The sequence below is a fragment of the Hyaloscypha bicolor genome, assembly GCF_002865645.1.
Source record: "Hyaloscypha bicolor E unplaced genomic scaffold K444scaffold_10, whole genome shotgun sequence".
NCBI lineage: Eukaryota > Fungi > Ascomycota > Leotiomycetes > Helotiales > Hyaloscyphaceae > Hyaloscypha > Hyaloscypha bicolor.
Window position 1 is genome coordinate 3,546,386 of NW_020194512.1, and position 12,394 is coordinate 3,558,779.

Genomic DNA, 12,394 nt, shown 5'->3' on the forward strand with positions numbered 1-12,394 from the left:
TATAGCCCAGATAGCGAATATACTAGTAATCTACCTCCTAGTTTAAGCTTAGCTTATTCTTTAGCTTCTTTTAAACTAATTAATAAAGAATATTATTTATTAAGACATTATTATATATAATAGCTTCAAGCTTATAAATAATACTATAATCTTGAAGAACTAGCTAAAGGATTAATATTTAAGCTTCTGAGCTATAGCCAGAGACCTGCTTTAAAGCAAGAAGGGCCTTTTATTACTTTCTATTATATATAGTAAAATGGCTATAGATTATAAGTAAAAGTAATTAATTTGGAGAGATCTAGATATCTAGAGAAATATAGATAAGTAAGAGTATAGCCTAAACTACTTATTATATGATATCCTAGTGCCTTTTCCAAGTGTTTTTAACTAAGCTAGTAATTCCTAAATACGAAGTTATAATCTTGCCTTTAATAGCTCGATTAAGTACTTGGCAAAATATATGGAACTCTGGCTATTTAATAAGAGTATAGGACAGATTCCATATAATAATGAGAATAATTAGAGCTTTAAGAATAACCGAGATATTAAGGTAAGCTTCTAGGATCTCAGTATTAAGCTCCTCTTACTTGTTTGTTCTAGTAGCTTGGTAGTAATATTGCCTTAATTATAAATTAACTATTACTTGGTTCTTACTAATAGCTATCTTAATAGGGATCTTGTAAATACCTTATATATGCTTCTTTATATTCTCTAAAAGAGAAGTATAATATGGCTTTCTCGTTTCCTTATTATAATAGATATAATAGAAGTAGGCTTGGTTCTTCTTTACAGTGGGATTACGTATATGCTTCCAGACCGGGGCCCTTAATTTTCGGCTGGAAGGGGCTTCTAGTTCTAGATCTACAAAAGCAGAAGCTAGAGAGGAAAAGTCTAGCTTATGCGAAGAAGACATTTTGAGTGTGTAATCCAAATAGAATGAGAATAAAAGATGTGAGAATAGAGAGAGTGAAAAATTAGAGGGTGCGGGGTAGAAAGCGGTATAGGAATCAATAAGGAATTAATACGTATTGATACTTACTAATACCTTATTAATACCAGTAACTATCGATTCCTTATTAATACCTCAGGTATTTTTGCCGAGCCTGGGATATATCCGAGCAATCGAAGATCTACTTACTGGATTCGATTTTATATGGTTGCCAATTGTTTGTCGATTTCGTTCGCTATGATGCCTCCATCAAAATTTTCTGTTTATAAGCATCGTTCCTTGGAAGGGTTTATCCTGACGTCGTTCACGATCTTAGAACAGCTACCAGGGCTTTGGATTACTTAAAGGACGGCTCACTTGACTTGGGTATAAATAAAGTACTTGGGTCAACTACTTCTTCCTTCTTGGATTCATCGGCAACATTAAACCCGAGACGTGACATCTTCGCAAGAACCAACACCATTACAAAGAACTGGACACGAAGCTCCAGATACGTGATAACTACCTCTTTTCGCTTCCGCCAAACATATTCTCCAAAACGATCATGTCAAGAAAGGCCACTTCAAACGCCGTCAAGTCCACGATGGAGAAACTCCCAATCACTGTCTCTAACCGAACCGTTCCAGCAACCACGTTCACCCGCTTCAAGAAGCTGCCGCCCGAGCTTCGCAATATGATCTGGGAGCAAGCGCGGCCAAGGCCAAGCGTATCATCTCTATCACCGCATTAAAGATGGCCCTCACAAGAACACACGCAGAGCGAGACATAACGACAGTATACCGGGCATTCTGCACGCTTGCGAGGACTCGCGAAATTTTTGCCTGCAGTTCTACGAACTCGCCCTGGGCTCAACCTTCCACCGTGGCCTTATATACCTAAACTATGACCAAGATTCCCCCTACTTCGGCAAGAAGGAAGATCTTACAGCCTTCTACAGCCGCAGTCAAAGAGGAAGTAAGGAATGATTGATGAGATCCTCGACATGGAGGAGCACATCACGACCGTGATTATGGCAACGACCCCTGACTGCGTTGTGAGTTCGTACACCTCTAAATCCTTTAGAGTTGACAACTTCTATGCTTTCGACCAGCGAGGGTATATGAAATATTTTGGTACGGTTCCCGTGACAAACTGAGACGCGGCTCAGCTTGTGAGGTGCTGGAAGTGGGTGGTCTCAAAGACGGGATATGGAGGCAATTGTCCGAAAGTTAGATGCCTCAGAACTTTGAAGACACCAGAGTTAGAGGTTATTGAAAATGCACACAAAGAATGCCTGCCCAGTCCTGAGTTATCTGCTCAAATCCTCTAGTGACATGAGAAACACCAGCAAGTCGAAGTCGCAGGTGATGGGGTGATAATTGGTGGATACTCTCTGCCTTTCAGACTTGGAAAACATTCATAGAAGGCTTCTCTTCGAGGTGTTCTGCTTATCCGTCATGGGTTACTTTCACTTTTTCAATTGTAAATTAGGTCACATTGCCTCTCATTTGGCAAGGGCATTTGATAAACGTCTCTAGAACATTGCCTGGGAATTGACACCGGGACTTAGGGACTTCTACAGATACTCACCATAGCAATAATCAATGAGACATCTGAACAATAAAACCAATTTCTATTTTTTCCCTGGATACTTGTACCGTTGTAAGATTGCAGAACAATTAAACAAACGCTTTCTATTCTTTGTCTCTGTAAACAATCATGACCTTGTCAGCAAATCACTTTCTTTCCATTGTCTTAACTTAACCCTCGTGCGGCATACTAACATGACGGCAAATATTTTCCTTGTCCCGTTGAGTTCGAATTCGACGTGAAGGGGAATACCAATCAAGGTCTCCCACCAGCTTCCTCGCTCAAGAATCAAGATGAGATGGCAGAATTGACCCTAAGTGTGTTTCTAAATTTTAATATGCGGCAGATAATATTTCACAGGCGAGGCTTAGATATAGGTAATAAACAGCTCTTCTTTGAGCGATCGTCAGCCTTTTTGTCTTCTAGTCAACAACACCGAGGATAATCTCCACCAAAACCACCATCAAACATGGTTGAGGAACCAGCAATTCCGGACTACGACACTACTTGTCCACCACTTATCTCTTCCAACATGTCTTTCTCTAGGAGCAACAGCGTCTTTTCAGGAGGCAATCGGTTGAGCAAGATAGCTCCAGCAATAGAGTTTGTCCAATTTCCCAAACTACCTCTGGAGCTTCGTGTTGCTATCTGGAAAGTAATGGCAGAGCATGGACGTGTAATCACAGTACGTCGCAAGGGCCATCCCTTGATCCACACAACTGTACCAAAGCACAATGCAGCTGCTGTCCCTAGTATTCTGCATACATCGAAGGAAGCAAGATGTATCGGCCTGGAGACTTACAGAGCCTACTTCGGAACTCGTTTCAGCGGGCACCCGGTTTACTTCAACTTCGACATCGATGCCCTATACTTCCCGTCTTATGACGATATGCGCGCTTTCTATGGTGGCTTGGTGGTTTCGACAACCATATGGCCTCCTGACATTCTCCAGATCGAGCAAAAGCTCAAGACGTTAATCGTCGGGGGAAAGCTGCTCGATATCCACAACGGCTTAACCGCTCGGTTTGAGATGGTAGAAGAAGTCGCCATTGAAGAGCCGGCTGACATTCCTCCCCACGAGAGACCGGAGGACTTGGTAGACCTGAAGAATCTCTGGCAGTGTCTAATTGGAAAGGATCCTGGGATCAGGTTTGCCAGCAAGGTGGAGCTCAAGGCTCTGGAAGATTCCGAGACTGTAAGCTGCACCGCCACCTCTGGTTGAGTTGCCAAAGCTAACCAATGTTTAGATTAAAGGAGTAAAGCCAAAGATTGAGGCTGCTAAGAAGAGGAAAGCGGCTTTCAAGAAGGCTACCAATGTGCTTTAGATACTTGTCTTGGTGATCAGAGCTAAGGCAAACATCTGGTTCTTCTAAAGGACCGAATCCTCATGAGTAGGGATAGTGAGGCAGAACTTTCCATGGTAACGATCGGATTATTTGCCACGCTGTGTTAACATCTCAATTGCGGTAGGCTGATGGGATGGAGCTGAGCATAGAGAATGCGACATTCAACCTAAGAATTTGGCCCTTTATTTTGATAACAGAATTGTAGACAGCCAAACAGTACTCCTCATTATTTCATTATCCTTTTCCCTTGATTTTCTAACACACTGAATATCCACCATGATTATAGTAATGTCCACCTGCTCTGGGCGGAAAATTCTCACCACTTGGCTTGAATCGTAACATGACTTTTAAAAACCGTATCTCATTCTACTAACGTCGAAAAGATACAGATAGGTACAGCTCAAACTTGCTTGAGAAACTAAGCCCGCATTCAAACTTTGTGTACAGGTACTGATGTCTCCTTCCAAGAAGCGCCTTCGCGTAGCCCCGCAGCGTAGGCATCAATCACTTTGCGGATCTCATCCCTCACGCGGCGAAACTCGGCCAGCACCTTCTCCTCACCGCCCTCGGCGTGAGCGGGGTCATCAAAACCCCAGTGATAGCGATTTAACTGCCCGAGAAATACGGGGCACGCCTTATCGGCGTTTCCGCAAACAGTGATGACAGTCGCAATCTGGCGGTCGAGAAAGGTGTTCATGTCCTTAGACGTGTGATCAGAAATGTCGATTCCAATCTCCTTCAGCACCTGAATCGCCTTGGGGTGGACATAGCCAGCAGGCTTCGACCCTGCGCTGTGAACTTCGACAAGGTCGCCGGCGGAGGCTTGTAAGATGCCTTCAGCCATGTGGCTGCGGCAGGAATTACCGGTGCAAAGAATGAGAACGCCGGGTTTCATAGTGTACCAATTAAATATACAAGTTTAGTCAGATAGGTTTGATTGCAATCTGGCCCTGAAAGTAGCTGAAATTTTGAATATAACTGTTAGATGTGACGGATGTATGAAAATAATAACATGCGAACCGACTTCTGTTTTCACGTTAGTATTTTAAAGGGGGATGATCGCCTATTTCGCCACAAGCCAATCATAACTTCAGTGTGACATTCCAAGCCTAGGCCTGATAAGGTGAGTGACATGCCAGCATTCCAAAATAACACAATTGGGGGTGCTTGCGGCATAGGGGCGGGATGGGCACCGCCTCCGCGAATTATGCGGAAGCAGTGACATCCCAAAAGCCAAAGGCCAAACGTGCACCAACGACTTCAGATCATGTTTTACGAAAACAACCTTACCGATCGAGGCGCGAGAAGCCAGAAGACATCATAGACAGAAGCGAGTGTTGGCGCTTTCTGATCGGAAGACTTCGCGATGTTTTATTCACTAGCAAGAGTGAGTTTTGTGGTTTGGAGCAGTCTGAAAATAAGTCCCCAGAACCTAGAGACCCATCTAATTTGCGGATGCTATTGAATATTCTGGTTAAGGTGATAAAGGGAAAGATGGAGGCTGCTTGGAAGAGAGAGGTGGCGCTTTAAATAATACAAGCAGGCTATTTGGGACGTTTGTTTATTCAACCAACAGAACATCAGGCCATCCGGCATTCCCGAAGTTCCACTCCTCAGGAGCAGGGATAAAGGGCAGTATCTTTACATAGGATATTTCAAAGTGATCACGAAGTCTCAAGCCACTGTGCCAAGTTGTATCAAACTCTTAATTCTAGCAAACTTCAGATGCTAGATTTCAATTTGAATGGGTGGAGTGCGTACTGCCATGCAAAAATTAGTTCTGCGATTCTCAAAAGCCATCACAGAATCATCAGATCTCTGTGATTTAAGGCTCTCTATTATCATAACTTTCGAGAACAATTATGGTTATCAAAACTTTAATGTTCTGTTCCTGTTTTGCATGACCCTTCCCCTATCACTGCAATGAAATAAACAGTTCCCAATCCATCCTGAACAACACTACGTATATTGATTCACTGTTCGCATCGACAGCTGTTATGAAAATTAAAGGAGCTCAACTTGTAGCAAAGCGAAGTCCTGCCCTATATATTTAGACCTTGGTATTCTCTTCCATCTTTCCATCATCCTTCGTCAACATTCGACCTTTCGAACAAACTCTGCTTTCTACCATCGGATTCTTCTTGCAACAAACACAAACCGCACAATACAACACTCGAGCAACTTGTGGCAGCATCAAGATGCCTTCCTCCAACATGATCAAGCGGATAAAGTTTGTCCCTGCCTACAAGTTCATGCTCTTTCCAAAGCTTGCCCCGGAATTGCGCGTCACGATCTGGCACTTCGCCGCAAACTACCAACGTACTATCACCATATGCGGTGCAGAACCTTATGCCGAAGCCAACCGGATGGTCGCAAAGCACAATGCACACATCGTACCGGGAATTTTGCATGCCAATAGGGAATCTCGTGAAATTGCTTTGAAGCACTACCAGATTCACTTTGGCCCCCAATTCGGAGGCCGCCACATATTCTTCAACTATGACGTCGATGGTCTCTACTTCCCCTTCCCCTCAGACTTGGATGCTTTCTACGGACGGGCCAATGACGGGATGTCGCAGCAAGACAACTCTTTTCTTGCGCTCTCCGAACGCCTCCCAATGGAGAGGAAGCTCAAGCGTTTGGTGATTGGAAACACAATCATGCTTCTTGGAAACGCGCTGTTGACTCGATTCTGGCGTGTGGCAGAAGTGGTTCTCGAGGCACCACCAAGAAGTTTTCTGCCTCACACTGAAACGTGGAACAATTATCTCGCAGCCCTGGAGAAGTTGTGGAAAGTTGCGAGCAAAGGGGAGAAGACACCCATTGTGAAGACTGTCACGGCTGATGAGTTTTTGGATTTGGTTCATGAGGAGACTGTAAGTGTTCAACATCCTTCTACAATATTTGGCCACACGCTAACGAAAGTTAGAAAAAGAATATGAGAGAGGAACAATTCCGAGCTGTGGAAGGACTTTACCGAGAAGGTTACATGGACTGACAGGGCGGTCAGATGTCAGAGCACCTGCATAGCGAAGTGGCTCTTTGATTTCTTTCAGTGGACGCAGATATTCGGGATCATGTTTCTCCCGCAGCGATTGGTCTCAGTAGGGAAAATTGGGCGTCTTGGTATGGATCGGGCAAGCGGAAGAAGAGTATCAATATATGGCATTGCAAATCAGTAAAGCATCACTAAACTGACTCTCTCAAATCTGCTCTTCATGAAATTTGCCAAAGCTAAAATTAGGTAAACATGATTATTACATAACTTGCCTTATTACCACCTATTTTCTCGGAGTCCAGGATATATTGAAGTCTATATCTTTGAGCCCGAATCTAAATAAGCAAAGGCTCCTCTTTTCCTTTTAAAGATAGTAAGTAGTGCTTCAAACAATTCCGCCTCATACTTTAAATATTCTCGGCTATATACTTTTATTTTATCAGGTCCTGGTTGTTGAATCCAGGATTTATCGGAAATTTTAAAGACGCGGCAAACAGGGGAGCGGAGGCGAAATTAAAACTGGTATAAAAACATCGCCTATTAGCAGCAACAAACCCTTGCTTCCCTTCGTCCTCTCTCATCAACAGAAGACTTCCACCACAACGAAAGACTTTTCCAACAACACCCAACTGCACCAAAAGCTTCTCGGAACTGCAGAGCCTCTTCCTGAAAGAGAGGGGAGTTTCCCATTTTCAAGATAAGAGGCGCCTTCCGCTGTCAAGATGCCCTCTTTACCCCCCACACAGTCTCCACCACTGGTTTCATCTCCAGCTCCCACCGCCACTTTCCACAAATTCCCCAAGCTCCCACCAGAGCTGCGCCTCATGATCTGGCGCCTCATCGCAAACACCCCTCGAACAATTACATCTCATGCACCTATCTCTCCTTCCCCGAGCGATACATTATCACCAACGGTATGTACACAAGAAACCCCGATTATCACATCACAGGCGTAAAGCACAACGCCCGCACCGTTCCAGCAATCCTATCCGTGTCCCAAGAAGCACGCTTCATCGTGCTTGAGCACTACGACTTCTTCTTCAGCCCCGCCTTCTTGGGCCAGCTGGGATTTTACATCAACTATGCTGTCGACACGCTTCTGATCTGGGAGGACGATGTGATCGATTTCTTCTTCGCCGGTCTGGACGCGAGCTATGCCTCTTCACTTCCAGATGAAATCCTCGAGTTGGAGAAGAAACTCAAGTTCCTTGTTTTTAGGGGCTATTACCGCGCAGGTAGCCTAGATGATTTCGGCTGGGTGCTTGTCCGGTTCAAAGCGCTGAAGGTGCTCATTATCGAGGAGGTTGTGCAGGACATTTGGCACAATGATCCTAATATCACACGAGTTCATCTCGAATGCGTTAAGCAGAGACTTGATGCCGCGTGGTTGGGGAAGAGAGTCCCTAGTGGAGGGAGGAATTCTATAGATAGGTCCGTGACTAAGGTCGACGAGCCTATTGGAGGGAATGGTCCTAAACTTAAGGCTCTGACCAACGATGAGATGCTTGCGATGTATCTCTCGCAGGAGGTGAGTTTGCTTGCTGGGCATTGTATTTGAGAGTGTATACTAAATGGAGTTTGCAGGAAAGAACTTAAAAGTCAAGCAAAAAAGACAAAGAAGAATATTTGAGAAGTGTGCTGTTGAGGAGGAAACAGCTGCTTCCGGTGCGAGAAGCGTAGCCACTGAACCTTCGGGTCGATGAGACATTCGAGGGAAGTGCATATCTTGATCATTGCTGTCCTTCGCAAGGCTCAGTTTAGCGATGCAGTCGGCCTCCAAGCTTCGTACCTGCACAATATATCAGTACAAGTTATCCCCGCGGACGCACCTGTGAAACTAGATACTCTTCACAACATCGAGCCGGCACAGGTTCAGCTCATAGATCTGCCAGACGCAATCCTCGCTCTAGATATGCCATTTTTCCTAACAATATCCATCTCCACAGAAAGGTAAACCCCGCTCGACATCATGACTAGACTTCCAGCAAACACAACTCTCCTCACTCCCACCTCCAGCGCCGAATACGCGGCACCGAGACGAAACCCCAGAAACGTCTCTCCTCACCAAACATACTCGGCATACGAAACTACTCCCCCTCATAATATCAACTCATCGCAACAACTCGTCTGCGAGAAAAAGAGACTGAATAACTGGTGGCGTCGCAGGAAAGAGGAAAATGCTTAGCCTAGCAAATAAGAAAATACTTTGAAAGGGTGAAAAATTCTTCCCGTGAAGGCGATATATCAATGCCCGCTTCCATGTGGCAACAATCTCCCAGACCAATATTCCAGTACTTAACCTCCATCATTCTACCTAATTCTCTAACAATCTCAGGAAAAACACCTTGAGCACCCTGTGGGAGGAGTGAAGGGATGGATGGATGGATGGATGGATGGATGGGAATTGACAACTAAGTGATGATAGAATGGAAAGGAGAGAAGAGTTGAGCGAATGCGAGAGAGGGGCTGTTGTATTTATGTTTGGGGAAAGAGCGAACGCGAGAGAGATCGAAGGCTAGATGGAGGAAGCAAGGATGTCGGCGTGACTCTTATGAAGAAGACGGTTGAGAAAGGAAGGAGCGAGCAAGGAATGAGGGAGGAGGCCTTGCCCTGATTTGACGTCACGTCTACTTCGAATGACCGAATAGAACCAGTTACGGTAAGTGGAAGATTTGGAAGTAAAGAGAGTAACTCACTCAAGGAGTGTTGGTGAAGTCTCACTAGCGAATTGGGCTGAGGCACGTCCTAATTCCCGTAACAATCGCATTTTAATTCCACACAACTACGTAATTATCGCCCGGTCCCGATCCTTTTATTTAATCCTCCCATCCCACCATACGTAATCATAACAATATTCCGATCCATTATCCATCTGCATCATATACGCCAATGAAGGAGAGTCGTTAGATCCAGTCATCATGCGTCCGTCCAATCCCCAACCGCGAACCCTCGCTCGAAAAGCAATTTTGAATGTTGTACAGTACAGTCTCCGTTGTTGAATATGAAAAAGCGAAATCCAGATCCGAATCTACCCTCCGTTTCAATTTTGTAGCGTGAAGAGGTAATCATGGACTGCCAAAGAAAACATCCTCACTGTTCCTGAAGAGATCATCACCCGCTGTGTTGCTGAATTCATCGTCAAACTTCGCCATCAACAATTCTGGATCGCGTTCCAAAGTTGTCAGGCCACCGTTACTGGCTGCAGCGAATGCCTCGAGGAACATCTCATCGTCGTGCTCTGAGATGTTGCTCATTCCGGTCATGTTCATTTGCATATCGTCGCCGTGCCGAGACCCATTTTCCAGATCATAGTAATGGTTGCTGGGAGCCGGGCTGGAGGAGGATTCACAGAGTCCTGGGGGGGAGTGGTAGCTGTGGATGCTCTTAGCTGGAGATGTGGGGTGTGACGGCAGATGCTCGGAGATGGAGCCACGGTGAGATTGAGAATGGTGGCTGAATGCTGATGGGGAGTGTGCAGTCTGTGATTGAATCGCCTGAGGAGAGACGCAATTGTTGTCCATCGGGGAATGGTGTTGTGAATATTGGGAATTGCTGGTCTCCATGACATTCTGTGGGTACTCGTAATCACCGAAAGGCTTGTCATCAAGGATACCAGCGTCGCTTCGGGGAGACTGGCCATCTTGACTTTCTGAGCAGTCAGAAGTGGATGAAGCAGATGACATTGCCTTGTTTTTGCTGCGAGTTCGGGATGACTTCTTGAGGCGCTCCTCATCGCCTGGCCGGTTCTTACGAGGTCGGCCACGCTTGACGGTCTTCTTGATAACACCCTCAAAAGCTCCTATGCACATTCCACGTTGTCTGTGCCGTGTCAATGCATCGTGTCTGGCAAAGCTGTTTCCACATTGGCAAGGGTATGGCTTCACACCACTATGAATCTTGGCATGGCGCTTGAGATCGTGTTGTCGCACGAAACATTTCTTGCAGTGAGGGCATTGGAATTGTCTGTCTCCGAGATGAGTCTGAACATGAGACTTGATGTTCTCCTTCCGTCCAAAGCGTTTCTTACATTCGGGGAAAAGACAAATCCATTTTCCGTCCGAGGGTTCAGGTCCAGAAATGAAAGATGCAATATCATCAATTGTGATTCCAGTCTCAGTGATTGATTCGTCAGGGTTGATACTGGAAACAGATTCTGATCGTCGATGGAGCGAATGAGTCGGGGAAGCTGGAATAGGAAGACCATGAGCAGTGGGCTCTGGATAAGTGTGAGCATCCAGGTCTGGTCTGGTCACGAATGGATCTCCGAACATGGCCATTTCGGTAATCTCTGGAGACGAATGGTATGACATGGCAGGGGAGAGATTCGAAGCTTGCGAGTGTGTAGAGCCATCGTACTGATCTTCACTTTTCATGAAATCGAGGTTGATATTTGTCATATTCATGAAGTTACCGGTCGGCATTGGGGCGGAGTCGAAAGTACTCGGTGTAGTCATGGGGCCGGTCCGAGGTGGACTCGGGATGGAGTTCATTTCAGCCGCCTCCCTCATATCGTCGAAGACTCCTCTTGCTCGGCGATTGCTCCTTGGTTTAATTGTCTCTTCCATTGAAGTATCATAGGTATCGAGGAATCTCTGCGGTATCTGTTCGTGCTTGATCGTGCGATCGTGCGGTGTCTCCTGCGGTGTAAGAGGGAAATAACCTGAACATGTTAGCTATGAATAAAAATATGAATTAAATACTCGATTGTTGAACTTACTCGAAACATTCTGGTTGGGAGGAGTAATGGGTCTCTGTGTGTGGGGTGATTGCAGTGCCAGGCTCTCAAATTGAGCAACTCTGTCCACAATACCACCACTGATCCTCCTTGAACTTCTCCTGCTATGATTTTTACTCTTCGTAGCATCGCTGCCGTTATCGAAGCCAGCCGAGAAGTCCAGAAATGCAGATGGAGTGAGGATTTGGTCGTTTGAAAAGAGGTTGAAGTCGTTGCTCCCATTGAATTGGTTGGGATCGACATTAATTATCGTATTGATGGGTCCGGAGTATGACCACCTGTTTTGGTTCTGGTTGTGTTCCCCAGTTCCATACTGATCCATACAAGCGGCATCAAAAGATTGTCTGTGAGTGGTGACGGTAGGTGAACTGTGGTAGTTCTCGTCATTGTCGAATTGGTTGAATTGTGGGCCCGGGCGTGCCAGTCTTTGCTGCTGCGTTTCTCGCAATATATGCTGTTGTGTCGTTTGATATCCTGTGTTAGTAGTACTTACCATGTATTCCTGCGGCGGGGTTTGTCGTCGTCTTTGGTCCAGGGACATTCCACGGCGGTGGCCGCCATGTCGCTGGATGTTGGGCAGGTTGGATGCCTTCACTGGCTCGAATGCCGTTGGTGTCGAATTTTGTCGTCGGTGTTGTCGTTGGCGATTGTGAAGGTTGTTGGTAGGATTGGACAGCATTATGAATGCTCGAGGAGTTCGGAAAGTCGTTGTTGTCGAAGTAAATGCAATTAAGCACACCTGTTGTTCCGAGACTTCGCAGGTTAGCATGCATGATAGATACAATTGAGGCCCAAAA

At 45.5% G+C, this 12,394-nt stretch overlaps 5 protein-coding genes across 5 annotated transcripts; 3 read left to right on the forward strand and 2 right to left on the reverse strand.

Annotated features, from left to right (window-relative positions):
• Positions 1-2,987: 2,987 nt before the first annotated feature.
• Positions 2,988-3,843, forward strand: K444DRAFT_623703 (uncharacterized protein; the record flags this gene model as incomplete). The annotated part of the gene is made up of 2 exons (XM_024882310.1): positions 2,988-3,713; positions 3,766-3,843. 2 exons carry the CDS (start codon positions 2,988-2,990, stop codon positions 3,841-3,843), a joined length of 804 nt encoding a protein of 267 aa, XP_024744452.1.
• Positions 3,844-4,294: 451 nt separating this feature from the next.
• K444DRAFT_515116 (protein tyrosine phosphatase) lies at positions 4,295-4,759 on the reverse strand (the record flags this gene model as incomplete). The annotated part of the gene is made up of 1 exon (XM_024873569.1): positions 4,295-4,759. The coding sequence occupies one exon, from the start codon at positions 4,757-4,759 to the stop codon at positions 4,295-4,297; it is 465 nt and encodes a 154-aa protein (XP_024744453.1).
• A 1,303-nt stretch (positions 4,760-6,062) lies between these two features.
• On the forward strand, positions 6,063-6,862 carry K444DRAFT_623705 (uncharacterized protein; the record flags this gene model as incomplete). The annotated part of the gene is made up of 2 exons (XM_024882311.1): positions 6,063-6,740; positions 6,794-6,862. 2 exons carry the CDS (start codon positions 6,063-6,065, stop codon positions 6,860-6,862), a joined length of 747 nt encoding a protein of 248 aa, XP_024744454.1.
• Positions 6,863-7,537: 675 nt separating this feature from the next.
• On the forward strand, positions 7,538-8,728 carry K444DRAFT_658565 (uncharacterized protein). Its single transcript, XM_024886272.1, has 3 exons — positions 7,538-7,776; positions 7,821-8,390; positions 8,447-8,728. Exons 1-3 carry the CDS (start codon positions 7,585-7,587, stop codon positions 8,456-8,458), a joined length of 774 nt encoding a protein of 257 aa, XP_024744455.1. The 5' UTR covers positions 7,538-7,584; the 3' UTR covers positions 8,459-8,728.
• A 1,199-nt stretch (positions 8,729-9,927) lies between these two features.
• On the reverse strand, positions 9,928-11,919 carry K444DRAFT_515959 (uncharacterized protein; the record flags this gene model as incomplete). The annotated part of the gene is made up of 2 exons (XM_024873637.1): positions 9,928-11,522; positions 11,580-11,919. The coding sequence occupies 2 exons, from the start codon at positions 11,917-11,919 to the stop codon at positions 9,928-9,930; spliced, it is 1,935 nt and encodes a 644-aa protein (XP_024744456.1).
• Positions 11,920-12,394: the final 475 nt, after the last annotated feature.

Coding starts and splice junctions, on each gene's coding strand:
- K444DRAFT_658565 (XM_024886272.1), top strand. CDS start 7,585: ATGCCCTCTTTACCCCCCACACAGTCTCCACCACTGGTTTCATCTCCA. Junction 7,777..7,820: donor GCGATACATTATCACCAACG/GTATGTACACAA, acceptor ACAGGCGTAAAG/CACAACGCCCGCACCGTTCC.